At 36.1% G+C, this 27,970-nt stretch overlaps 1 protein-coding gene across 7 annotated transcripts in view; it reads left to right on the top strand.

Annotated features, from left to right (window-relative positions):
- Positions 1–27,970, top strand: part of STAU2 (staufen double-stranded RNA binding protein 2) — a 305,621-nt gene that overhangs the window by 28,525 nt on the left and 249,126 nt on the right. For 3 of the 7 annotated variants that reach the window (XM_055546281.1, XM_055546278.1, XM_055546277.1), the window contains 2 exons: positions 12,750–12,909; positions 22,111–22,246. In XM_055546281.1, coding sequence (XP_055402256.1) covers positions 12,750–12,909; positions 22,111–22,246 — 296 coding nt within the window. Of the gene's footprint in view, positions 1–1,169; positions 1,301–4,878; positions 4,994–5,737; positions 5,763–12,749; positions 12,910–22,110; positions 22,247–27,970 lie in introns of those variants that run through there. The other 4 variants (XM_055546279.1, XM_055546275.1, XM_055546276.1 and 1 more) reach the window with 4 other exon arrangements.

The following is a 27,970-nucleotide window of genomic DNA, read 5'->3' as shown; positions in this document are numbered from 1 at the left end:
ATGAAAATATCTGACCATACTACACATTTTCAAGGTTGGAGGGAAATAGTAATTATCATGCTGCTGAGGAAAGGTACAATCCTTTTTAGTGATGTTTGGGGTAGTGTAACTTTAACTTGTAAGAGTGAGAAATTAAAGACAATCTATTAATAAAAGTCTTCTATCAGTAAGGAGGGTTAAAACATGGCTAAGGTATTGTGATGAAAATTATACATCAGTTAAAAAGTAATACACTGGATCTATGAGTTAAATCTCAAAAACATAATGAAGAGTGAAGAACATTGTGAAAATGGTATGTCTGTTATATTACTATTTATGTGAACTACAAAACCATATATGTCAGAATTATGTATTTCTTCATGGATATATATGCATGCATATAAATGTATTTTAGATTATCCGAGAGGGATATAGTTTAAATTCACATAGTGGTAGTTTCTGGAAATGATAAAGGGAACTTAACTGGAATGTAATACTGTTTTTCCTTTTTTTAAAAAGTAAGACCAAAAGCAAACAAAATACTATTTTTAATTTTGGGTGGTACTGGTCATTTGTTAAATTATTCTAATTTTTTTCCCAAAATTTCATTAAAAAAAAAGTTATGAAAACATAATAGTCAGGAGAGCTAGTAATTAAACTTAGGACTTGATTCCCATGTCTGGAGCTTTTTCAATTTAATATGCTACCTTAGAATGAGAAGGAAAAAAGGAAGATTACATGATAAAACAGTCAGATAAAATTTAGTTTTATAGCAATAAGAATAAGAATTATATGTTTATGCTAAAATTTCTTGAGAAGAAAGTTATAGGATAAATTAAAAGTTATTATATAATTTTATACTGTTTTTCAGTCTTTAAGCATGCTGTTATCATGTTTATGTATAGAGAGCAATTTAGGTACTCAGAAAAAAAGTTACCTTAATTTGTTTAAAATGTGATACATAGTTCTGTTGCATGTAATGGAAATTTAGATGATTTAGATGATTTGAATGATGATCAAATGGTTTGATGATTTGAAATTTAGATGATTTGAAACTTTTATCTAAAATTCATGAAAATAATTTAATCCAAATATACAATCTGATTTCAACCTGAAAAAGTCAAAACTAGTTTTTCTTCCATTTTGTAAAGTCATTCTTCACAAAAACTTTACAGCCTTTTTATTTACAGCTTCTCTCCAAGATAAAATGGCAAACCCCAAAGAGAAAACTCCAATGTGTCTGGTAAATGAGTTAGCCCGTTTCAATAGAGTCCAACCCCAGTATAAACTTCTGAAAGAAAGAGGGCCTGCTCATTCGAAGGTAAGGTTCCGAAGAGAGGTGGTGAGCCATGCTTATCAAATCTGTGAGATTTATCATCTCAGGTTTTAACTGTGCTTTATTTTGGGGGGAGGGGGTACTGGATGGCCTAAAGGCTCTCTTAGTTCTCTTTTAAAAGTATTTTAAAGTCTGTAACTGTATAGCTCATTATGGTTTGCAGAGTTCATTCTGATACAGTACTTCACAAAAATCTTAATGAAACCACATGAGATACGAATTTTTGATTTCCATTTTGTAAATTAAGAAACTCAGGCACAGAAAAGCTAAGTAACTTGCTTAATAGTTCATGAGTGCCAGCGCCAGCACTTGTACGTGTATTCTGTGACCTTCAAGTATGGTGCTTTTCCCATGACATAGTAACTGATAACCTAAAAATGGATGCAGAGTAAAATACAGCAACAGTTACTTAGTGAGACGCCTTTTCCAATAGGATGTTTAATTCCAAGATTCATCATTTATAAAAGTTGTATATGCCAGTTTTGTTGTTAGCTGTGTATTCATTTATAATATTGTTCTTTTAAATGTAAAATTGATTTATATTTTTATATAGCCTCATACATACATGTTTGCTTGTGTATACATTGCAAAGAAATTATGACTAAAGCATTTATGCTTGAGCTCTGTCATCCTGTTTTTAAAAATATCACTTGTGCACACATATCCTTGGTACATTTTTAATCTTGGATATTGGAGATTATGATAATGATTATACATTTTTGTATGCAATGTGGAAGCAATTGATTCTCTACAAGTTGGTTAATCTTCATACAGTACAGGTTATTGGATTATTTAATTGTCTTCTAGCATCTCCTTCAAAGTAAGGGAAATAAGATGAAACTGAAATCTGTCCATTTTGTTCCATATTAGAGACTTCTGTGAAGGATTTCTGGGCAGCACTTTAATTTGTTCAGAATATCTTTTGTTCAGAGACAAAGGTAGTAGCCTTTCTCTTCCATACCTGTTAATTCATGTCTATTACACACACTTTCTTTCTACCCTTAATCTTGTTGAAGTGTTTGAATTTCTTACAGTGTCTCATGGTTTTTCACATCTGTCAGATTTGAACACACATCTCACATCTTCCAAACCTTTGTGAAACTTCTCTGCTCCCTCCACTGGGCCTCTGGCAGGCCCTGACTTTCTTAGTTGTAGTTGTTGCTGTGCTGTGCTACTGTGATGTGTGAGGCCATTTCCTTAGAGCAATAAATACTTTATCCTACTACAATTCATAATTCCTTTAGTATGTCTCCTGTTTTTTTATTCTCATTGCCAATTCCAGGAATTCTTCTTTGAGATAGGCCTCCAGGTTTGAATTTCATGTTAATAGACTCACCACCCATGTGACATCACACTAGACATTTGCTGACCTCTGAGTGATTCCATCACATTTCTCATGGCTCACTTTCAGTCTCTACAATATTCATTCTTAATTTTTGGTGATACTGCCTAAATGATGGTTATTTCAGCATGCTGACATTTTAGTGTCTTACATTTCTCCAATTATCTTGTCTTCCATTCTCCTTCAGCCACTCATTCCTGTGATCAAAGTCTTGATTTTACCATTACCAGTAACTGCAAGACCCTCCAGAATTAGAATCGCAAGCATTCATTTGTCTCTGACACCCAGTTCATTCGGTCTAATAGTCTGCCTTCAGTAGTCCTTCCACACCACAAGCCATTGATTCTACCACCTTTTTACTATTTCTCACTTACCTCAGTCTTCAAGTTTCCTTTTTCAGCTTAAATTCCATACACTTTGTATGTACCCTTAACTGTCTTCCACTCTTGATTAGAACATGCTTAGCAAAATCCCAACCCAAATCCCAACTCTGCTGTCCCTTCAGAGGTATGGATGAATGACTTGTAGAGGACAATGAGTAGTTGTTTCTATTTCTTTACCAAGTCCCAACCCCTCTTTGCCTAGTCAAGGTCATTCCTCCAGCTTTGTCTCCCCTCTCCTCCCTTAACTTTCTTCTGTGTCATCAAATTCTGCTTCTAATGGAGCGGGTTTGTTGTGGCCCACATTCTTCTTTGTAGACAGTCCTAGATTCCCTTGGGTTTTAAGGAACTGTGGAGATTCCTTTGGCAACCTCCACCTACTGCTCTGGGTCTTTGGTCATACACCACACCATTTAGCCTGTTGCTCATCTTAAAAAGAGTGAGAACAAGAATAAGTAGCATATTCTTGAATGAAAGGTAGTACTTACAAGTCTTAGTTCAATTCATTTCAGTCGCTCAGTTGTGTCCGACTCTTTGCGACCCCATGAACTGCAGCACGCCAGGCCTCCCTGTCCATCACCAACTCCTGGAGTCCACCCAAACCCATGTCCATTGAGTCGGTGATGCCATCCAACCATCTCATCCTTTGTCATCCCCTTCTCCTCCTGCCCCCAATCTTTCCCAGCATCAGGGTCTTTTCAAATGAGTCAGCTCTTTACATCAGGTGGCCAAAGTATTGGAGTTTCAGCTTCAACATCAGTCCTTCCAATGAACACCCAGGACTGATCTCCTTTAGGATGGACTGGTTAGAACCCCTTGCAGTCCAAGGGACTCTCAAGAGTCTTCTCCAACACCACAGTTCAAAAGCATTAATTCTTTGGCGCTCAGCTTTCTTTATAGTCTGACTCTCACATCCATGCATGACCATTGGAAAAACCATAGCCTTGACTAGATGGACCTTTGTTGGCAAAGTAATCTCTACTTTTTAATATGCTGTCTAGGTTGGTCTTAAGTCATAATTAATTTTAATGTTAATATTAGTTGGCTAAGTCTGAATCCTTTTTGTGGAAAGTAAAGTCATTTGCATTTATGCATGTCTGCTAGTGGTTTTAAGTGAGACATAAAATATATTTGAGTGAAATAAATGATTATCTCTGGCATGAAAAATTTAAACCTAGCCCCAACTCATTAATTTTCTTGGGACATTAGCCAGTTATATGGCAACTTCCATAGGTATGTAAAGATGTGTTTATGTACACACACATATTTAACAGTAGTGGTTCCCAACCTTGGTTATTCATTGGAGCTTTAAAAAATACTTAAGCCTGAATCTTACTCCCAGAAATTCTGATTTAATTGGTCTTGGATGAGGCCCAGATACCAGGACTTTTTTAAAGCTCTAAGATGACCCTGATGTGCATCCCGAGTTGAGAAACACAGGACAGAGATTAATGTCTTCAAGGTGGTATAGAACTGTCTTCTCATACATACTTCTTGATGGCAAGTATTGATCTATATTTACATGCTTTCTTCTTTCCTCATTGAGTCTTACAGAATGTGAACAACTTGCAGAACTTTTAATGTGTGACTAGTAAATAAAAACTATTTTAATGTTTGCCTTGTCCCCTTTTATTTTTGTTATTTGTTATTCCTTATATTTATGTAAGTTATTATGACATTGCTGTATTGTATCTCTTAGGTACCTAAGTCTAGTTCTTTATTTTCTTATGACTTGTTTAGATTTTCTCAAATCTCAAAAGAAGGCTATTATAATGCAGACAGCCATGAATAACATAAAGTGGTATTTTCTTTTTTTTACTTTATTTCCCTATTTTGATGAGTTGTGGATATGCATGGCTGAGTGTTAAGAAAGCTGCTGTCATAGTGACACTTGAAGAAAGTTTACTCTGGAATAAATATTGCTGAGGGAGGCAGTTCTACCCAGTGGCCTTGAAGGTGAAGTATTTTTCTTCTTTTAATTCTTGGTAGATTTACCAGGCTTGATCTTAGCCTTACATTATCTGGCTTGTGTGGCCTCAAACAACTTAGAATCTCACCTGTAATTTGAAAACTATTGTACCTGTTCTAGTCTAGTATAATAGGATGATAGTTTGTAAATTCTTAGCAAGTATGTTGATAATGGAGATACCTGGATAATTGTCTCATTGTATGTTATTAATAGTTGTATACAGGATTTTAAAATCCTTGGTAAAATATCTGTTGAGTATAATATGACAGACACTTCCTTTTTGGAGCTTTCTGCTCTGCTGTTTTGCCTCTTAGTATATTCTGGATTCAAATCCTTTATTAGATATGTGCCTGACATTATTTCCCCCTCTTCATGGCTTATCTTTTTCTTTCTTTTTTTTTTTTTTACAGTGTCTTTTGAAGAGCAGTAATTGTTAATTTTGATGAACTCCAGTTTATCCATTTGTTCTCTTATAGATTTCGTTTTTGGTATCATACCTAAGAAATCTTTGCCCTATTAGAGGTCATAAGATTTTCTTCTGTGCTCTCTTCTAGATGTTATATAGTTTAAGTTTTTACATTTGGGTCTTATAATTAGATCTAATTGCCACCTTGAGTTAATTTTTATAGATGATATGAGATATGTAACAAAATTTAATTTTTATTTCTATTTTTTGGTTACAGATGTTCAGTTGTTGAAGAGATTGTCCTTTTCCTACTTCATTGCCTTTGCACCTTTGTCCAAAATCAGCTGTCTGTATATATCTTTATTTCTGGTCTCTGTTCTGTTCTGTTGGTCTCTTTTTTCTGTCTTTAGGCAAATACTATGCTGTTTTGATTGTTGTTTTACTCACTAAGTCATGTGTGATTCTTTGTGACCCCAGGGACTGTACCCTGCCAGGCTTCTCTGTCCATGGGATTTCCCAGGCAAGAGTACTAGAGTGGGTTGCCATTACCTTCTACAGGGGACCTTCCTGTCCAGGGATCGAACCCATGTCCCCTTATTGGCCGGTGGATTCTTTACCACTGAGCTACCTGGGAAGCCCAACTATTTTGATTACTATAGCTTTATAATCTGGTAGTACCAGCCCTCTACTTTTGCTCTTCATTTTCAGAGTCATTTTGGCTATTCAATACACTTTGCATTTTCATACAGATTTTAAAGTCCACTAGTCCATTCTATAAAGCACCTTGTTGAGATTTTGAATAGAACTGCAGTGAATAAATAGCTCAATTTGGGGAAGATTAACATGTTAGAAAAATTGAGTCTTCCAACCTATGAACAAAGTATCTCTTGTTTACTTAGACATTCTTTAATTTCTCTCAATATTTTGTAGTTTTCAGTGGACAGGTATTTCTCATCATTAGGTTTATTTCTAAATATTTCATGTTTTTGAAGCCACTGTAAGTGGTATGGTTTTTAAAAATTTCAATTTATAATTTTTCTTATTAAGCATTGCTAATATATAAAAATACAGTGATTTTTTTGTTCTGTATATTTTCTTTTATAAATTTTAAATCATTGAAATATGTATAGCATTTCTGTATAAGTATGCACACATGAGAGTGTGAAGAATAAAAGTACAAATAGAGAAATCTGAAGATTCCTACTTTTTCCATAGCAGGTTAACTTTAATTTTTACTGTCAAATAGTGCTAAAAATAACTGCCTTTCTAATATAGGGAATCCATACAGTGCCAAAGAATGTAGAAGAGAGTGAAATATATCAGATTATTTTTATGATACATTAAAAATTCTTTTTATAAATTTTTTATGTAATTAAAAATTATATATTTATTTTTGGGTATGCTAGGCCTTCGTTGCTCTGCAGGCTTTTCTCTAGTTGCAGTTAGTGGGGCCTCGTCTCTGGTTGTGGTCACAGGCTTCTCATTGCGTGGCTGCTGCTGCTTGCGGAGCACTGGCTCTAGAGCGCGGGGCTCAGTAGTTGGGATTCCCAGGCTCTAGAGCACAGGCTTAATAGTTGTGGTGCACGGGCTTAGTTGTTCCACGGCATGTGGAATCTTCCTGGACCGGAGATCAGACCCATGCCTCCTATATTGGTAGGTTGATTTTTAACCACTGAGCTACCAGGGAAGCCCTTTTATGTATATTTTTAAAGGTTACTTTCCATTTATAGTTATTACAAAATGTTGGCTCTATTCCCCATCTGTTCAATACAGCATTAAGTCTATTGTATAGTCAGTAGTTTGTACCTTCGATTCCCCCATCCCTACATTTCCCCTCTCTTACCCCTACCCCATAACCACTAGTCTGTTCTTTCTGTGAATCTGCTTCAAAAATACACTGATTTTTGTATATTGATCCAGCATCTTGCAGTCTTGCTAAACTCATTTATTAGTTCTAGTAGACTTTTTTTTTTTTTTTTAAGATCCTGCTGGGTGTCCCACAAGCTATTTGTGACAGTTTTAAATCTTATTCCCCAACCTGATTGCCTTTTATTTATTTCTCTTGCTCAATTGCATTGGCTAGAACTTGCAGTGCAGTGTTGAATAAAAGTGATAAGCACAGACATCTCTAACTTGTTCGTGACTTAGTCATTCAGTTTTCCCTCATTAATTGTGATGTTAAATGTAGCTTTTTCTATAGATGTCTTTAATTAGATCGAGGAAATTCTTCACTACTTTTATTTTTTTTGCTGAGAGTTTTAACATGAATTAATATTGGTTTTTGTCTTATGGTTCTTCTACATTGATTCTGATGGTCATATGACCTTGCTGTTTTTAATCGCTTATTATTGTGAATTACATTGTTTGACTCTCAAATGTACAATCCATCTTTGTCTTCCTGGAGTGAAATGCTTGGTTGTAAAGTATTATCTGATTTCTGTATTGACGGATTCCATTTGTTAATGGAATTTTGATAAAGACTTTTACATTTTGTGTGGTGTGTAGTTTTGTTTTGTTTTCCCTGGTGGTATCTTATTGTGGTTTCATTGTCAAAGTTATGTAAACTTCATAACGTAAATCAAGAGGTGTTCCTTCCAATTCAGGTTTTGGGAACAGTTTTTATAAATTGGCATTATTTCTTCCTTAAATGTTTGGTAGACTTTATATCCAAATCATGTGGGCCTGGAATTTTCTTTGTAGGAAAGTTTTAAACTACAGATTCAGTTCCTTTAACATGTATTAATATAAGGCTATTCCCGTTGCCTGTTTCTTCTTGAATGAGCTTTCATAACAGTGGCCTTTAAAAACTTAGGCTGTTGAGTTTATTGGCTTAAAGTTAAATATTCCCCTGTTGTCTTTTTAATATTGTGAGAATCTGCAGTGATGTCCTCTCTCATTCCTGATGCTGGTAATTTGTGTCTTCTCTTTTTTCTCATAGAGGTTTACAAATTTTATTGATCTTTGCAAAGTACCAGCTTTTGGTTTTGTGGGTTTTTCTCCATTTTTTTCCTATTTTTTATTTTCTTATGTTTGCTTTTACCTTTATTACTTTTTTCCTTGTTTATCTCAGCTTCGATTTACTCTTTTTCTAGTTTCTTCAGATTAAAACTGAAGTTAACTTGAGACTTCACTTCTTTTGTAGTGTAGGTATGTAGTGCTGGAAATTTCCCTTTAGTATTTTTATCAGCGTCATCTTTTGAGATACAGTGTTTTCATTTGCATTCAGATTAAAATACTTTCTGTTTTCCTCTTTGATTTCTTCTTTTCTCCATGGGTTATTTAGAAATGTGTTATTTATTTAGAAATGTGTTATTTATTTTCTAAATATTTGGAGATTTCTAGAGATCTTTCTGTTATTAGTTTCTAATTTATATTCCATTGTGGTCAGAGAATATACTTTACATCACTTGAATCCTTAGAATTTGTTGTGAGTTATTTTATAGTCCAGAATATTGTCTGTCTTGGTAAATATTTTGTGAGAAGTTGAGGACAAATGTATATTTGCCCTTTTTGGGTAGAGTGTTTTAAAGACATTGCAGTCAGTTTATACTGGTTGATAGTGTTGTTCAGCTCTATTCTGTTCCACCTGATTGTCTGCTGTCATGGTTATATCAGTTATTGAGAGGGGGTATTGAGTCTTTGACTTTAATTGTGGATTCTTTATTTCTCTTTGGAATTCTGTTCATTTTTGCTTCATGTATCTTGAAGCTGTGTTGTTAGTTGCCCGAGTGTTTTTTTTTTTAATTAATTTTTTATTGGAGTATAATTCTTTGCAATGTTCTGTTAATTTCTGCTGTACAGCAAAGTGAACCGACTATACATATGTCCCCTCTTTATTTAGACTTCCCATTTAGGTCACCACAGAACATTGAGTAGAGCTCCCTGTGCTATACAGTAGGTTCTCATTAGTTATCTGTTTTATACCTAGTAGTGTATATATGTCAGTTCTAATCTCCCAGTTCATTCCATTCTCCCTTTCCCCCTTGGTATCCATGTTTGTTCTCTACATCTTTGTCTCTATTTCTGCTTTGCAGATAAGTTCATTCGTACCATTTTTTTAGATTCCACATATTAGTGATATTATACAGTATTTGTTTTTCTCTCTCTGACTTACTTCATTCTGTATGACCATCTTTAAGTGTATCCATGTCTCTGCAAATGACACTATTTCATTCCTTTTTATGGCTGAGTAATATTCCCTTGTATATATGAACTGCATTGCCCAAGTGTTTAAAATCTTTAGTCCTCTTCTTGATTAGTTGGCTCCTTTGTCATTATGAAGTGACCTTTGTTATTATTGGTAGTAGTCTTTGCTCTGAAATCTACTTTGCTTAATATTATTATAACCATTCTGACTTTTCATTAATTTACATTATCATGATACATTTTTTCTATCCCATTGCTTTTAAACCATGTATCTTTATAGTTGAAGTGCATTGCCTGTAGGAAGCATGTAGTTGGATTTTGTTTTCTTATCCAGTTTGACAATCTCTACATTTCAAATGGGGGTATTTACACCATTTTAACTTTCATAACTGTTCTGTGGTTATTACCCTGATTTCACTAAATAAGTAAGAAGACAAATGGAAAGAGTAAAGAACTTCCTTACTGTGACACATAGTAAATGGTGGATCTGTGACTTAAGCTCATAAGCAGTATGTCCCAGGACTCCTACTCAAAATTGCTACTAAATGTTTATTATAGTGGGACTTTTTTTCCTCTCCAGGTTTTTTTTGTTTGTTTTTCTTTTGAGATGTAATTGATGTATAATGTTGCATTGCTTTTAGGTGCAGCATAGTGGAATTCTTAAGAGATCTCAGAAAGCAGAGAATTGACTTGGATACATTTGCATTTTATAGCATGTTCATGTTGATGATGGCATGGCTTTCTGGATCTTAATTTCCCAACCAGGGACTGCACCCAGGCCCTGGCAATGAAAGCACCAAGTCCTAACCCCTGGATGGCCAGGGAATTCCCAAGAAGGACAGTTTGATAGGAAAGTCTTATGTGAAAGAAATGGTGTTAGGGTGGTCTTGTAGTAATTTAGGAGAGAGATACATTGATACTCTTAACTGAGAATACAGATAAAGGCCAGATCTGAAAAATGTTTTTGAAATTGAATCAGTTGGATGCAGGGAAGAATGTAGAGAGAAATGGAGCAGACAAGGAGGACCATTCAAAGGTGTTTGGCTTGTGAACTGGAAAAGTGGTGACATCTGGAAGGTTAGGAGGCAGGAAACCTGAGTTTATAGGGCCTTAGACTAAGGTGGTGACAAAAGAAATGTCAGGGAACAGTTTTGAAGTGTTGTGAAATAAATCTTAAGAAGACAAGGATAAACAAAGGAGCTATTGAGGTTTTGAACCTGAATTAATGAAAGAAAAATGGATGAAACATTCTGGAGGGTGAACTGATTTGGAAGAAATGGGAGAGATAATATATCCTTTGTGGCAGAGTTCTCTGTTACATACTATATAATTTGAAAACCAAAAGACCTAGTCATTGAGAAATCATTTTAAAATTGGGCAAATGTATTTAAAATATGTTTTAGATAAAAATTTTACACTGAATCAAAAGAAAAATTACTCACTTTTAAAAGATATGTATATATTTTGAATTTCAAATGATTGTAAATATTTTCAGCTGTATATTTTGAAAAATTGAAAATCTGTGAGAAAAATTGAAAATCTGTGAGAAAAATTGAAAGAGCAGTGTAATAATAAATCTTTCATATTTACTAGTCATTAATTTATTCAGTACATTGCTACATTTATTTCTTTCCTTGCTCCTTCTGTATAGAAATATATATACTCTTTCCTTGAGCAGTTTGAAAATAAATTCCGACTATCATGACATTTTTATCCTTAATACTTGTATATCTATCTTGTGAGACCAAAGACATTCTTCTTCATAACCATAATACTATCATCACTCAATTGAAAATTATAACTGAAGACATTATTTATTATATTGTCTATAGTCAAATTTTCCCTGGTTTCCCCTGGTTGTTCTCTAAATACGCTTTGTACTTTTTTTCTTTCTAGTACAAGTCTGATCAATAGCTTATTTATAGCTTATTGTGACCTTCTATATCGCTTTAGCATCCTTTCATCTAGGACAGCCCCTTTGCATTCTTCTGTCTTTCTTCTTTCATAACATGGACATTTTGAAGAGTTTCAGTCAGTTTCTTAGAGAATACACCATAATCCAGATCTGTCTGATTGTTTTCCTATGATTAGATTCACAGTAAGCATTTTTGGCCAAGAATGCTACATATTTCTCATTGGATCCTGTCGGGAGGCATGTGATGTTCATTTGTATGATTATTGATGATGCTAATTCTAAATACTTGGTTTTTAAAGGTATCGTCTACCTGATCTCTTTCCTGTAAATTCACATTTATTTCTAAATAATTAATAAGCATTTTGAGGTTCTTACCTTGTATTCCTACAGAGCAGTGAGCTATCTAGGGTCCAGGAAAGCAGCAGATTGTGTGTGTATACTGTAACTTGATCCTAAATTTTAGAGGTGTTTGAGCCCATGTGGAAATACGGTGTAGATGGAGTGTTAGGATGTGCAAGGGGAGGGGTGTGTGTGAAGTGAAGATGGACAGGTCACTCCTTTGTGGCGTGCAGCACTGGGGGCAGTTGAAGGTTTTCAAGCTGGTGGTGTTCTGGGTGATGCAATGGGATTTGAGTTTTAGAAAGATAGCATTAGCAGCAATCAGATGGGAGATTATTACATCCAAGCTAAGATGATGAAAGACTGTAGCCAGTGCAGCAGAGTTCCTGGCAGAGAGAGGAAGGAGATTTGAGAAATATTTATGAAGTTAAAACTGATTGGATTTGGTGACTGGCTAAAGGTTGATTGTGGAGGATTGAGAGTTTCTTGGTGACAGGATATTTAATAGGATTTCCTGACTCATTGACTAAATTGTGTTAAGTATAAAGTTTAAGTAATTAGTTTTTGTGATAGTTACAGAGACAGGTTCTTTTGGATTCTCTTACAATTTCTCTTATTCTTTGTTCTTATTCTACTTTTTTTGAGGACTATTTGAATGGCATTAACAATATGATTCCATTTAGGGAAGCTCTTTCTTCTTGATATATTCTACCAAAAATGTACACTTAGAGCTGCCTTTAAGCCTCTGGATAGAACAGAATTCGACCTCTTAACATTCTTTCACTAGAGAGAATAAGATTTTTGTTACAAATGACGTATAAACTCAACCCTAGCTCTAACATTTTGATTCTGTGGTGTGTCTGTTTTTCTCTCAGACAGCACATTTTATTTCCTGAAAAATTTCAATGTTTTCCTGGTCTCTTTATGTTTTTCCAAGATGTTCTCAGTGCAACTGAGTCTTGGGGAGCAGACATGGGAATCCGAAGGGAGCAGTATAAAGAAGGCCCAGCAAGCCGTCGCTAACAAAGCTTTGACAGAATCCACGCTCCCCAAACCAGTTCAGAAGCCACCCAAGAGCAATGTTAATAATAACCCAGGTATGGCCCTGCCTTGGTTCCTTGTGTTCTTGTCCTCTGCATGTGCTGTTCCCTGTATTTTCCTTCACGCAGGCCTGTTGCATAGTCAATGGGTATTCATACAGCAGTATAGTAACTGAAGATGAGAGAATGAAGAAGGTAATTGGAGTTATTTTAAAATTCTGCTTTAATGGCTACTCTAAAGGTGTATTATTTACTTTTTAAATGTGACAAAAAGGCATTTGGCTACAAAGACATGAAAATAGGACTGAGGTTTTTTCTAAAGCAAAGATAGAAGTCATCAATTTCTCTTTCTAAGTATATAACATATAATTATTAATTAAAATAGTCTTTAGTTTAATAGAAAATTATAAAATTAGTCCTAAGCATCTTACTATTTTGTTTGCTCATGTAGAGATGGTTGCCATTTACATTTAAAAACATTCATATGAAGTTTGTTAAGAAACCCACAAATCCAGTAAAACCTCCTGTGTATAATATTCTAAGAAAATGAGAGTTCTAGTTTTAAGCTCCTAAGAATAATTTTAAAAAGTTGTTCCATGCATCGACTTTAAAAAGTCGATTGCATGCAGTACCAGCAGCATTATATGTCCAGTTATCTATTGGGAAGAACAAACCTGTATTGGACACCATGCATGAATTGATAGCATCGAGTTAATAAAGGTCCGTAAATTTAGTACCAGCGTTATGCCATTTACTCATCTGTTAACTTACTAATGCAAGTGGTTACCTTCTGACCAGTGTTGCTTTAGGTATTTTTGTGATGGAGTGAAAAAAAACATTTTGCCTGCCAACACTGACTCCATAGGCTGTTTAGTTACAGTCCACATGCTCATACTCATAATCAGGTCAGCACTTCTTTTCCCATGTGGCACGTGCTCTGTAGACAGTCTCCTTTTTCAAGGACTGCTCTTTCCAGAATTCCGTGACCTTCCTAATGGTAGTCCTTTTACATATGTTCAGCTTATTCCAATATTTGTTAAGTATGGGTAAATAAGCCAAAATACTGTTCTAATTAAAAAAAAACTCTTATAGCTTAAAGCTAGGTAGAGGCTATATTTAACTTTCAAACTCTGTTCAGATTACTAGTTGATCATTAGCATCATAGCACTAATTCTATTTATTAAGCATTTGTTTTAATACATCTAAGGGATGTAAAATAAAACCATTGTTCTTTTCTGTAAGGGTTTTAGTTATTTACATAAAACATGTAACCCAGTGGTAAAGATTAAGTACCAAGTGAGTAATAGCAGACTTCAGTATTATAAGTAATGATACACATGTACTGAGGTAGTTGAGGTGAGGTATAGGTCTTGAATAGAGAGCAGGCAGGCGTAAGGCAGAGGAAAGTGTATTCCAGGCTACGGGAATACTGAGGAAACTCCTTGGAATAGGAATCTGGACTGTGGGTTTGGCAAAAAAATATTTTCTTTATAGATGATTTTTTTCTCCCCTCCCCCTGTAGATGATTTTTAAGTAGAACAGCTAAGTGGCTCGGAAAAGGCAATGGCAATCCACTCCAGTACTCTTGTGTGGAAAATCCCATGGACCAAGGAGCCTGGTAGGCTGCAGTCCGTGGGGTCGCTAGGAGTTGGACACGACTGAGTGACTTCACTTTCATGTATTGGAGAAGGAAATGGCAACCCACTCCAGTATTCTTGCCTGGAGAATCCCAGGGACGGGGAAGCTTGGTGGGCTGCCGTCTATGGGGTCACACAGAGTCGGACACGACTGAAGCGACTTAGCAGCAGCAGCAGTTAAGTGGCTAATAAGAGATAAGACTAGAGATGTAGTTAGAAAGCAGATAGTGATGGACTGGAATGCAGCTTTAGGAAATAAATGTTATCTCTAGTTCGGGGATTAATTTTTACCAGCAGGTGGATGATGTGTTCAAAAGAGCAATTTAGGATGTTGAGTTTGACATGTGTATGGAAGGTGGAAGAAACTAGAAGCTAAATCAGTTAGGAAACCACAGCCATAGTTGATGGGTGAAGAGAAAGAGAAGAAACTCATGTTCATGGAATGGGCAGAAGGACAAGTGTTACTGATCCACTGGTGGAAGCCAGGCCTGTGGACCTGCCCCCTGGGGCAGAGGCTGTGAAGCACGAGCAGCTGTGTGCTGAGCTTCGGTTCAGGTCCACTCCCAGGGGCTATAGCAGGAGACCGGCGAGCAGAGGAGTCAGAGCAAGGGAACAGGAGAGTGTGAAGGCCAGTGGAGATGTTCCCACCATTGAACGTTGTACTGAGCTGACAGAATGCGTAGATTTTGAGGGGTAAATTAGTTTTTTTAACTTAATTTTTTTTTGTATGACATTTTATACATTTGTTTGTTGCTGAGGTAAAATTTTAAAATAAATATAACTATGTATCTGCAAGTGCACAAACTATGGTTGTGGAACCTTGATGGGATTTTGCACTGTGAATGCCTTGCAGGGTTTCCCAGAGCCTCAGAAGCCTCTCGCATAGGGGTTAAAGCCCTTCTAGTTAACAAGGTTAAGCAACTCCAAAGGGAACCGCTGTTCTGCATCCTGTCATCCTAGATTTGTTGTGCCTGCTTGTTGGAATCGTCCGCCAGAGTCTTCTGTCATAGCTTATTTTTCTCAGTGTCATGTTTGTGAGATTCATCTGTGTTGTTAACAGTATAGTATTTTTTTGCTATGTAATATCCCACTGCATGGATATACCACGGTTTATGTATTTATTATACTGGTGGTAGACATTTGGGTTGTTTCCAGTTTGGGGCTGTTAGAGATAAGACTACTGTGCTGTGAACTGGAGAAGGAAATGGCAACCCACGCCAGTATTCTTGCCTGGAGAATCCCATGGGCAGAGGAACCTGGTGGGCTACAGTCCATGGGGTCGCAAAGAGTCGGACTCAACTTAGTGATTAAACAACAACAATGCTATGAACATTGTTGGATGTATACATTTCTTTTGGGGGTGTAGCTAAGTAGGTTATGTATGTGTTCAGTATTATACATAATGTTCAACCTGACACATTTTCCTCCCTCTAGCAGTATATGCGAGTTTCCCATGTCCTTGTCCGCAAAGGGCATCCTCAGCTTTCAAAATTTCTGCCTATTCTTCTGGGGATATAGTAGTATTTCACTGTGATTTTAATTTGCATTTCCTTAGTAATTAAAGTAAACACCTTTACATATGCCTGTTGGCAATAGGATCTTCTCTGCTGTTGATATATTTTTCCTGTTAAAAACCTGCATTGGCAGGTTGTTTATTTCTTTTCAGTTCTTTTATTGACTTGCAGGTTTCTTAGATATTCTGGATTAATATCCTTTGTCAGATATGTGTATAGCATATATCTTTCTGTATTCCTAATGGTACATTTTGGTAAACAGATTTTTATAGTAATGAAATGTAATATATTAGTCTTTCCCCTTATGGATAGTGCTTTTTAAAAAATTGAAGTGTAATTGAACATAGGTTTATATTAATTTCAGCTGCACAACACAATGATTTGATATTTGTATATGTTGTGAAATGATCATCACAGTGTCTCATTAACATCCGTCCCCATATGTTTTTTTCTTGTGATGAGAAGCCTTTAGATCTACCTTTCTTAGCTGCTTTCAAATATAAATTACAGTATGACTGACTGTAGTTACCATGCTGTGCATTACATCCTCTTGATTTGTTTACTTTATAACTGGAAGTTTGTATCTTTTGACCCCCTTTACCTACCTCCATCTCCCACCTCTGGCAACCCATCAGTCTGTTCTCTGTATCTGTGAATTCTGGTGTTTTTTTTGTGTGTTTTCTTTCTTTTAGACACCACATATAAGTGAGGTCATGTGGAATTTGTCTTTCTCTATCTGACTTATTTCACTTAGCATAATGCCTTCAAGAGCCATCCATATTGTCACAAATGGCAACTTTTTTTTAAAATTGCTGATTAATAGTCTGTTGTTCATGTGTATCACCTCTTCATTGTCCATCCATCCTTCAGCGGACACTTAGCTTGCTTCCGTGAACATGAGAGTGCACATATTAATATCTTTTCAAGTTAGTGTTTTTTATTTTGGGGGGATAAATACTCAGAAGGGGAATTGCTAGAATGGTAGTGGTTTTTTGTGTGCTATTTAAGACACCTTTGTCTCCCACAAACTTGTGAAGATGACCTCATATTATTTTTATTATTATAAAGCTTATTATAATAATAATTATTATTTATATAAATATTATTATTATTATGTTTTATTATTTCATCTTCTAAATTTAGATCTAAGTTTGTCAGGAATTGAGGTTTATGTATGAGCTGAGGTAGGGTTCAAGATTTTTTTCTCCCTTTTAATACATAGACATTCAGTTAGCATTATTTACTAAAAAGGTAATCCATTCACTCCATTCCTCTCTGCACTGCAGAAGAGGGGAGATCCAGGCCTGACTTCATAGGAAGTAGATGGGCCTTAAATAGTAATTGCATCCAAGAGAGGAGTTAAATTTAGTACTGCATGAGGAATCTGCCAGTTAATGAGGAGTGTATCTAAGAAGTATTTGCTTTCTTCTTCCTCTTTTTTTTTAACTTTTTTAAATAAATAATTTCTTTTATATACACACACACACTTTATAGAAAGAGTACATAGAGCTCTCAGGTAACCATCACCCAGAAATGATTAACATTGCCAAACCAATTGCGAATAAGTTATGGACATGGTGTCCCATTATCCCTTATTCCCTAAGTGCACAGAGACTGTCCACTCAGGACGCTGGCATCAATCTGATATCACCAGACTCCACTCCCACAAACCACCAGCCCACAGACTCTGCTCACTCTTCAGTGATGACCCCAATACCGTCCTTTATAGGAACAGCATCTCATCAGGATCACTGGCCTACTGTGTCTCTCCATTCCACTTACGTGAATGGAACTGGAACAGTTCCTCAGTCTTCCTTTTATGACCTTGACATTTCCACACACTGTATGTAGAATGCTCCTCACTTGAATTTGTCTGGTTTTTCCTCATGACTTATGCATTTTTAGCACAAACATCACAGAAGTGACCTGGGGTCATCTCAGTGTTTCATGTCTGGAGATCCAGGATGTTGAAATGTCCCATTAGTGATGACGTTGGTTTCTTGGTGAAGAGTGTGTCAGCCAGGCTTCTGTTTTGTAAAGTTAATTAATAAGTATGTTTTATTATTAAACAGTATAATTAATAAGTATTTTCTGAGGAGATACTTTGAGACTATGTAAACATTCTTTTCCTTATCAAACTTCCATTCACCTACCAGCTTTGGCATCCATTGATGATTCTTGTCTGAATCAGTGACTACTCTGAAGGTTGCCAAAGGGTGATTTTTAATTCCGTATTCTTTTTTGATTTATTAGTTAGTTGGAATTCTACCCAAGAGCTTTCTCATCCCCCTCATGTTTTTGTTTGTTTATATCACTATCAATTCTTGGATTCCTGTTTTACCTACAGGCTTATGATATGTGTGTCTGTGTGTGTGGTCATCCAGTCATGTCACACTCTTTGTGACTCTATGGACTGTAGTCCGCCAAGCTCCTCTGTCCATGGGATTTTCCATGCAAGAATACTGACGCAGGTTGCCATTTCCTCAGACAGGGGATCTTCCCAACCCAGGGATTGAACCTGTGTCTCCTGCATGGGCAGGCAGATTCTGGTATTTATCACTGAGCAACCTGGGAAGCTCAGGTTGCTTCCTGAATAAATAAATAAAGATTTATTTATTATTATTATCATTATTTATTTTGATGCTCAAATTGTCCCAGGCTTGGCCAGTGGTATGGCCCCTCAGGTTGACTCCTGTGTCCTTCAGATAGTTCCTCCTCATTCTTTGGGCATTGCTTTCGCAGTAGAAGTTGTCTCTAGGTCATCTTGCATTTTCTTTTCCCTGGTTACAGTCATTTTTTTAGGAGCCCTGATTGACTGACTAATCAATTCATTCTTTCAGCAAATATTTATTGAGTGACTACTGTTATATGTTCCAGGGACTTTTCTAACTTCCTACAAAGTTGTTTCTTTAAATGTCAGCAATATGTTGCTCCTTGAGAACTAGTTGTGGCATCTTTTTTAATCTGTCTCATAACAGGAATCCGCAATTGTTGTTATGTACTTCTGTATATTTAATTAATCAGTCTTTTTATGTTTGTCATTGGTAAATGTAGAAATTTCCTTTGATGTATCTAGAAACCACTAAAAGCTGATGATGTGTTTACAATGTTAACTTTATAGCCATAAAATATATGAGGATTTCTATGTAATGGTCATCTTTATGCAACTTGGGTCTTAACCCACACATGTTGAAAACCATGGTACTACTTAGCAGTTCCTGGAGGCAGCTCATAGTTTGATTATTCTTTAAATGTTTTCTGTGAGAGCGTTACTGTGTAAATATTGGGCTGGCCAAAAAGTTTGAGTTCTCTCATAACATCGTATGGAAAAACCTGAACAAAGTTTTTGGCCAATCCAGTATCAAAAGGTGTTCACGTGTAGAGATGTCAGTCTTGTTCTGTAGGAAACAGATGGAGTCCCTCGCTCTAAAGGAGTTGGGACCTTTTCTGTATGGTTTGTGCTTTTCTATTTCTTTTCTCCTCTCCCTCACAACACCAGTTTCTAGCATTTCTGTGAAGATAATGTCCTGTAGCCTTACTTTCAAGTGAGGAATTTACATGGGATTATTTCTTTATTTAAATAATATGAATACAGTACTTTTACAGAGTTTAAAATATAATTTTGGTGTGGGTGGCAGACATGCTGTATCCTGCCAGTGTGTTAAAATCATTTCACTGATCATTTTCAAAGACATTAGTTTTCTGTTTATGGTCACACTTAAAGGATGAGGTCTTTCAAGCTGCTGCTGCTTTTTTTTTTTCTATTTTTCCTCTTTGAACTTTATGCTGTTTGTGTCTGTATGATTGTTGCAGAGAATTCATAATGGCATAAATCATACAAGTGATTAGTCTGTTAATTATTAAACAAATCTTTCTGAAATAAGAAAAGTCTAAACTTCTAAAGGTGTTCATGGCTCTTTGGGGTTAAAACATCTTTGGAAGACTGTTCGGCAGTTTCTAATAAAGTTAAACATAAGCCTACTCTGTGATGTAGCCATTTCACTACTAGATGTATACCCAGCTAAAAAGAGTGTATGTGTCTGCCAAGAGACTTCTTGAAACATGTTTGAAGTGGTTTTATACTTAATAGCCTCAAACTGAAAACAACCCAAATACTCCATCAATAGCAGGTTAGATAAACTGAGCAGAATATTATTCAGTGACAAAGTCTGAAATAGTGATATTCAACAAAGCCTTATTTTGAAGGAAAGAAACAAGACAAACTAATACATATTCAGATTTGAAAAACAGGCAAAACTAATCTATGATGGCAGAAGTCAGAACAGGTAAGGTGGGGAGGTGGGTTTTGACTGGGTATTTCTGGGTGATGGAAATGTTCAGATCTTAATCTGAGTGGTGGTTATATGCGTGTGTACATAGATAATATTTCATGGAGCTGTATGCTCAAGGTTTGTGCATTTTACTTATACCGTGGTAAAATACTGTAAGAAACAAGGAGAAGAGAATCCCTTTGTGCTTGACATACTCTTCCTCTGCTCTGAGTGTGTGCATTAAATTTGGGTTTGGACTAATTGGACTTATTTAATATGTTAACTTTTTCTTATCCTTTTTCTTTTTCTGCCTCCTCCATTGTCCTCCCACCTCCTTTATTCTTTTTTCTTAGTTCCTGTTCTTATTATACTCTTTAGTGATTTCATGTGAATTCCTTAGAAATGAGACATAAAATCAGCAGCTTATGACTCTTGATGGCTTGCTTTTGGCCTGGCTGCCAGTTGTGCATTTGTGTCAGGCTCTACCACCCCTTGGCTGATACTGTGCCCCAGTTTCTCTTCTGCAATAAGTGGACCCATTTTTGTTAGTGATGAATGGAGTCTTAAATCTATGATGCAGAAGGCATGCTATGCTATGCTTAGGTTGCTCAGTTGTGTCCAACTCTGTGCGACCCCATGGACTGTAGCCCGCCAGGCTCCAGTCCACTGGAATGGGTTGCTATGCCCTCCTCCAGGGCATCTTCCGAACCCAGGTCTCCTGCATTTTAGGCGGATTCTTTATTGTCTGAGCCACCAGGGAAGCCCAAGAATACTGGAGTGGGTAGCCTGTCCCTTCTCCAGGGGAACTTTGTGACCCAGGAATCGAACCAGGGTCTCCTGCATTGCAGGCAGATTCTTTACCAGCTGAGCTATAGGGGAGCCTGCAAAAGGCATAATTCAAATGAAATAATACAGAATTAGACTGGAAATACATTTTACTTTCTATTAAGGCTTTAGGTTCATTTTTGTGATTTGTTATAATGTGTGCTGCAGCCCATGGGTTGCAAAGAGTTGGACATGACTTAGTGACTGAACAACAACATGTGGAACATATATATATATATTTTTTTTAACTAAATAACCTTTTTTGCTACTTAAAGTTGACATAATAGTTGTACATTATTTGTGAATTATTATGGGATTTTTCAAACTTTTATAAAAGTAGAAAGAGTAAGATAGTGAACATCTCTGTACTTGTCATCAGGTACAACAGTTACCTACACATCCCATCTTACTTCTCATCTCTCTGTCCTCTGAATTATTTTAAAATAAATCTCAGATATGTCACTTCATCCATAAATGCTTCAGCATCTTTAAAGATTATTCACAGGACATTGTTTTATGTACTATTTTTTCCTATTGTTGTAGAAAAAATTTATTTTCACTAGATAAGTGCAAGAATTACTGATAACCCTGTATTTTTTGCTAATTTTAGTTGCTTGATTACCAAAATATAAATAAAAATATTCACAGATGATAATGGTTTTAATGATTAAAAATCATAAGCTTTCTGGAGGAAGTAACTGTCAAGTTCAATGGGTTTTATGACGTACAAACTAAGCGATTTATGAATGTTTTGTTTCTCTTCTTTTGAAATAGTGTAACTGTAAAGTTCAATTTTTGGTCATTACTGTACAGAAAATGTTGCAAAAACCCTGAAGAGATTTCATTAGAAATGACTTTCCTGTTTATGCAGCTTGTTTATGCGCCTCCTTAGACAAATCAGACAAGGGGCCATCCACTCTTCTGTGCTAGTTATATGTAAAATAAACATACACTGGATGATTTATTATGGAAATATTTCATTTCTGTGCCTTTGGTATTTCTTTTAAACAGGTAGTATCACTCCAACTGTGGAACTGAATGGGCTTGCTATGAAAAGGGGAGAGCCTGCCATCTACAGGCCATTAGACCCAAAGCCTTTCCCCAATTATAGAGCTAATTACAACTTTCGGGGCATGTACAATCAGAGGTTTGTATGTCTTCTTTGGTTTTGTTCTTATTTATTATTTTATGCATATTATCAAAGTTTCTGAAACTCAAAAGGTATTTTTGTTGTAAAGAAAGTTCACTTGGGGTATTTTTCATGGAATATAGATATATCAGGCTTATAAAGTAATACATTTTAAAAAATAACTTTTACAGGAGCTCATGAGAGCCCTATGTTTGCTGCAGGCAGGACCACGCTTTAAAGTTGTTCCACAGTGTGCTGTGGAGTTTTCAGTTGTCTTGCTCATTTATTCAGCAAGCAGATGCTTTTAGCTTAATTAGTACTTTTCTTAATTTGTCTGAATACATTGCAAACATGACTGTTTATAACTTACAGGAAAGTTGTTAGGAGGATTTACTAAGTGTTTCTGCACATGGAATAATTTTGGGATAGTTTTAAGTGTAACAGAATTTTCTTTTGCACATGTGGCAGAATTCTGTAAAAAATCTTAGGGTTTTTATTTTTTCCTGATTATTTATAAAAGTCATATGGCTCATTGTAGAGAATGTGGAAAATGCAGAAAGTAAAAAAATACAGATAATTTGCAAACCTAGAATTAAAGACCTTTAATATTTTGATGTGCTTTACATTCTTCTTGTTCTTTTCACACAAATATATTTAACCAAATATAAATTATCCTTTATATGCAATTCTGTCTTAGTTTATGGAAGTATAATATAGGAACAGTAAAACACACGAGTCTTGAATGTACCTCTTGATGACTTTATTGTTTTATTTATGGACCTATGTATTTATAGCTTATTTGATGACCTTTCACATCTGTGTGTCCTCATGTGATCATCACCTATCACGCTCCAGAACACTTCCATCCCCCTGAGAGTTTCCTCACACCTATTTGCACTTGGTATTCTTCCTCCCAGAAGTAATAACCACTCTTCTATCTCCATAGATTAGTTTTGCCTGTCCTTGAACTTACATAGACTCCTACAGCTTTTATTCTTTGTGTCTGGCTTTTTTCACTTCATAATAATGGTTTTCTTGTTTTGTTTGTTTTTAGTTTTTGATTTTTGGGATTCATCCATGTTGCTTATACCTAGGTTCTACCATTTTTTTAATTGCTGAATAATGTTCTTTGTATGAATATATCATCATTTGTTCATTTTGAACGTGGAGTATTACACCTTCTTTTCACTTAATAGAGGTATCATTTTTCATATCTTTAACCTTTGAAAAACAGTTTTGATGGCTATATTCATATGGTTGAGGTATACTTTACAAGAATTTAGTAAAGTGTAAACAAGACTTGTTTACAAGACTTTAAGTGCATTAAGTATATGCATTAAGTATATTAATGATAAGTATATTAAAAAACACCTGTTTTTGATCATCTAGATTGTTCCTCCCCCTTTTTTTGGACAATTATAAATAATGTTTCAGTAAAAAATCTTTATATGCAAATTTTTGTTTATATCATTATTTCCTTAAGATAGATTACTATAAGGGGAGTATTGGGTTAAAAAGAATAATATAAAACCAATACAATATTGTAAAGTTTAAAAATAAAATAAAAAAAAAAAGAATAATATATTACCCAATTACATTAAAGTTTATACTATAAATTTCTTATAGTGTATTTCACACTATTCTGACAACATTGAGCTTAAAACACAGTCTTGATAGTTAAAAAGTGGTATGTTTAAGTTTTTTGGTTTTATTGATAACCTGTTAGGCTCAACAGTTTTTTAAATAAATATTTATTAGTTACTTGTCCATTTTAATTGGCTAATTTTGATTGCATTGCTTAATTTGTCTTCAGATGTTTGTGTGTTGAGGATATTAGCATTAAGAATATTTGTTTGATTTTCCTGTTTTTTAAAAATGGCTTTTTTAGTTTTGTTTTTTAATGTACTCCAATTTTAAATGTTATATGGCATAATCTATAAAATTTTTGGTGTGATTTCTCCCACTGCTTCTATGCTTAAGAAATTATTTCTCATGTTTGATCAGACATTTGTTGATGCTTAAAATTGTTTTTAAATCGAGGCATAATTGGCGTGCAGCGCTGTGTAAGCTGAAGGTGTAGAGAGCACGGACCTGATGCATTTATACTGCAGTATAGGTGCCACTGTAGTGTGAGCTTGTAGCCTCTCTCCAGTCACATAATTACCATTCCTTTTAGTGTTGGGATGCTGTTGCTTTCAAAAGCATTTTGTGTATTTGATGACAAATTATTACCGTTCAGATAGGACAAGTTATTTGTTTAATCAATAGATAATCTAATACTTTTTGGTGTCTTGCTTGGTAGTGGAAAAATTACCATTCACGATTCAGTCTTACTCAAATAATAAATGGCTCATTTAAATATTGTTGTTCAAGTTCTCTAAGAAAAACTTCCACCCCTTTCTCTTTCCTCTCCAGTGTATCTGGGGGGGATTTACTTTATAGTCCTGGTGAGAAGGGAGGGTGCCTCTCCCCCCTACCCCCTCTTAGTGCTGGCTCATGTGGTCTTTGTGGTGTGATGTCTCTTGTCCACCAAGTAGCTGATTCCTCTCTTGTCTGCCCTGCTGAACCCTGCAGTTGGTGACTTGTCCATCTTTTCCCCTCAGGTAATGCTGTCGGAGAGTATTGACCATTTTCCTCTTGCCCTTTTGGACTAAGCTCTTAGATCTCCTTGTCTCCTTTGGATGTGGTTCGATTCTCATCCTCTTCTGTCTAACTGGAGCATACACTGCCAGGCTTACCAGCCCTCAACTTGGTGTCCATGCTGCATGGGAAGCACGAGAAATATACCATTTCTCTTATGGTTGCTTTGCTTCCCTTTTTTCTGTTACATATCCTTGCCTTTCTCACCAGTCTGAGGTTACTGAATATAAATACAATTACTTGCCTGCTTGAGCACAACAGATAGGTTTGATCACCTGAGACAGGAACACCTTGTCAATTTTATACTTATAAGATACTTTTCTTTTAATGTAATATAATGAATATTCAAGAGAATATTATATTTAAAGCTTAATGTATTTTGATATCTGTAGTCCTTTATTTGAAGTAAAGTTTTTGATTAGTGAACTTACTACTTTTAAATGAAAGCAGTCTAGTGCTAAAGCAATGAAAAAATCAGACAGTAATTTCTGTCTTAGGTGAGGTGACTATTTTGATCAAGGCCTAGGAGCAGAGGGAATAAGCAGTGTCAATGCTAAGAGAGAGGGGAGAACTTTGAGGCAGAAGAAAAAGCAGCACAAAGCCTGGTGCCTCGGTGCTGCCCCCAGGAGGCCAGTGTGGCTGGACTGGCCTGGGCCTGGAGGAGAGAAGTGAGGCTGTGAGGATGTGACAGGAGTCAGGTGGTTTGCTGGTGGTTTAGTTGCTAAGTTGTGTCTGACTCTTGTGACCCCATGGATTGTGGCCCACCAGGCTCCTCTCTCCATGGAGTTCTCCAGGCAAGAATACTGGAGTGGGTTGCCATTTTCTTCTCCAAGGGATCTTCCGGACCCAGGAATCGAACCCAGGCCTCCTGCATTGCAGACAGTTGGTTTAGTTTGATTTTTTCCCCCATTTTAGATTTTCTATTAAGTGAGTGCTAAGTTGCTTCAGTCATGTCTGACTGCATTTGTGCTAAGTTGCTTCAGTCATGTCTGACTGCGACCCTATGGACTGTAGCCTTCCAGGCTCCTCTGTCCATGGGATTTTTCCAGGCAAGAATACTGGAGTGGGTTGCCGTGCCCTTCTTCAGCGGATTCTTCCCGACCTAGGGATTGAACCTCCGTTTCTTATGTCTCCCACCTTGCCAGGCCGGTTCTTTACCACTAGCGCCACCTTAAGAACATTGTCATTTTTCCATTCTTGGCAATTTCTGGTTTCAAGGTCTGATTCCATGGTTGTCATGAGGCTGTGAGAATTTTTTAACGACTTCTCCAAACGATTATGCCTTAAGCGGTTCCCATTTAATGGATCAAGTGGACTCTTCTTCAGATTTTTGAAGAGTCTTTAGAATTTTCTGCAGATCATAAAAAGGGTAAAAAGAAAATAAGGAAGTACTGGTAAACAACCAAACCATGTTTCAACCTTAACACTCTGCTCACAAAAGGGCAAACCTACCCATTACTTATTAGGCTGTTAATGTTATGGTTTCATATATGATCTTAATTTGCAGGTGACAACACCTGTGTGTGTGACAGGGGATTTGGAACCAAAGATCAGAGGAGACGCTCTTCTCCTTGTCAGACTCCAGATGAATTGGTAGCTTTTTACTAAGGCAGGTTCTGAAAGATTAAGAAGTCAAAGAGACAGGTGTCATTTAGAGGGAATTTTGAAAAGATCTTTTCATTTTCTGTTTAAAATAATATTATTTAATAATTAGATATTACTCATGCCTTTTTTGTTTTAAATTCTTTTCTGGTTAGGTTTCTCACTTGAACCTATTCAAAGGCCTAAACAGGAAAAGGTCTCCCTCCCCGAGCCTGCCTCATTTTATGTTGATTGGGGGAAGAGGATTTATCCATGAGCAAACTCTGTGTATACAACTCGAATTCTGAAATACCTGGGTCTCCTTCTAATGTACCCAAGATGTTTGAAAATGAATACATCCAGGATATCTTTTTCTTTCTCATTTGGGGTAGTGTTAACTGATAGGAAGTTGAATGCACACAGAAGTTTATATGACAGTACAAGATGTAAGATTGGTGAACATTTTATACTTTTGTTTATATTTTTGTAATAAAGACTTACATTATCTCAAGGAGTAGAATGGCTGAAATCAGGCCTCCTGCAAATAGTTGATTAGGTTTTTTGTATTCGCAGATTAAAAAAGCCTTATTGCAGGGCTAATGGCCAGAAATCCCCCTGGTCTACTGATGCAGATAGTCAAAGGGCCACAACTCAAACTGTATAGGCTGAACATGGGAATTTCTCTATGTGTAACTGGACGTCTCTTGGGGAAACCTTCAGGCCTGGTAAACTGTAGGGCTTTCACCCTCATTTTCCGTTTCTCTCTTTCTAGCTCTTGTCTCATTTTTCCTCTGCTTGACTTGATTTTCAAAAACACTGTCTTCCATTTGCTATACCTCATAGGCCACATAGCCCTTAGACTTGTACTAGAGGAGGACCACATTTTTGTTTCTGGATAGCTCTTAGACAAGTTCCAGGTAATCTGTTCATCCCAGAATTTGTCAACCTGGAGAAACAAGGTAGTCCCATCCAAACTGCTCTTCAGAGCACAGTTATTTTATAGAGTTGCTCCCTGAAGGCAAAGATTCAGAGGGAAAATTATTTCCATTGTAGTCAGAATATTTGGTTCAAGTCCTTGTTCTGATGCCTTCAATCATATGATCTTGGGCAAGGCTCTCGACCTCCCTTACTTTCCTCTTTTGCAAGATTGCATTCATTCAGCAAACATTTATCTAATGACTACTCTTTGCCACATGTTGTGTTAGAGTAGATAATTTGGTGAAAGACAATATGGTAGACTATAGTTGGCTAGAGGAGGAAGACAGTGAAGAGGAACTAACAGAGTGATAGATATCTCCATAGACTGCTATGGAAACGTTGAGAGTAAGCACCTCACTCAGATTGGGGAATTAAAGAAGCCAATTGACTTGGAATTGGCTTTGAACTGAATTGACAGAAGGAATTGACACTTGAACTGAATCTTCGAGGTTAATAAGGCATCAGCCAGCTGAAGAAGGTTAAAAAAAGCAATCTAGATTTTGGGAACAAGGGCAAGGAATCCTGAGAAGTTTAGTTTATTCA

Source organism: Bubalus kerabau, chromosome 14 (genome assembly GCF_029407905.1).
Source record: "Bubalus kerabau isolate K-KA32 ecotype Philippines breed swamp buffalo chromosome 14, PCC_UOA_SB_1v2, whole genome shotgun sequence".
Taxonomy (NCBI): Eukaryota; Metazoa; Chordata; class Mammalia; order Artiodactyla; family Bovidae; genus Bubalus; species Bubalus kerabau.
The sequence above is the reverse complement of the archived record's forward strand: the minus strand, read 5'-3'. Positions and strand labels throughout refer to the sequence as shown.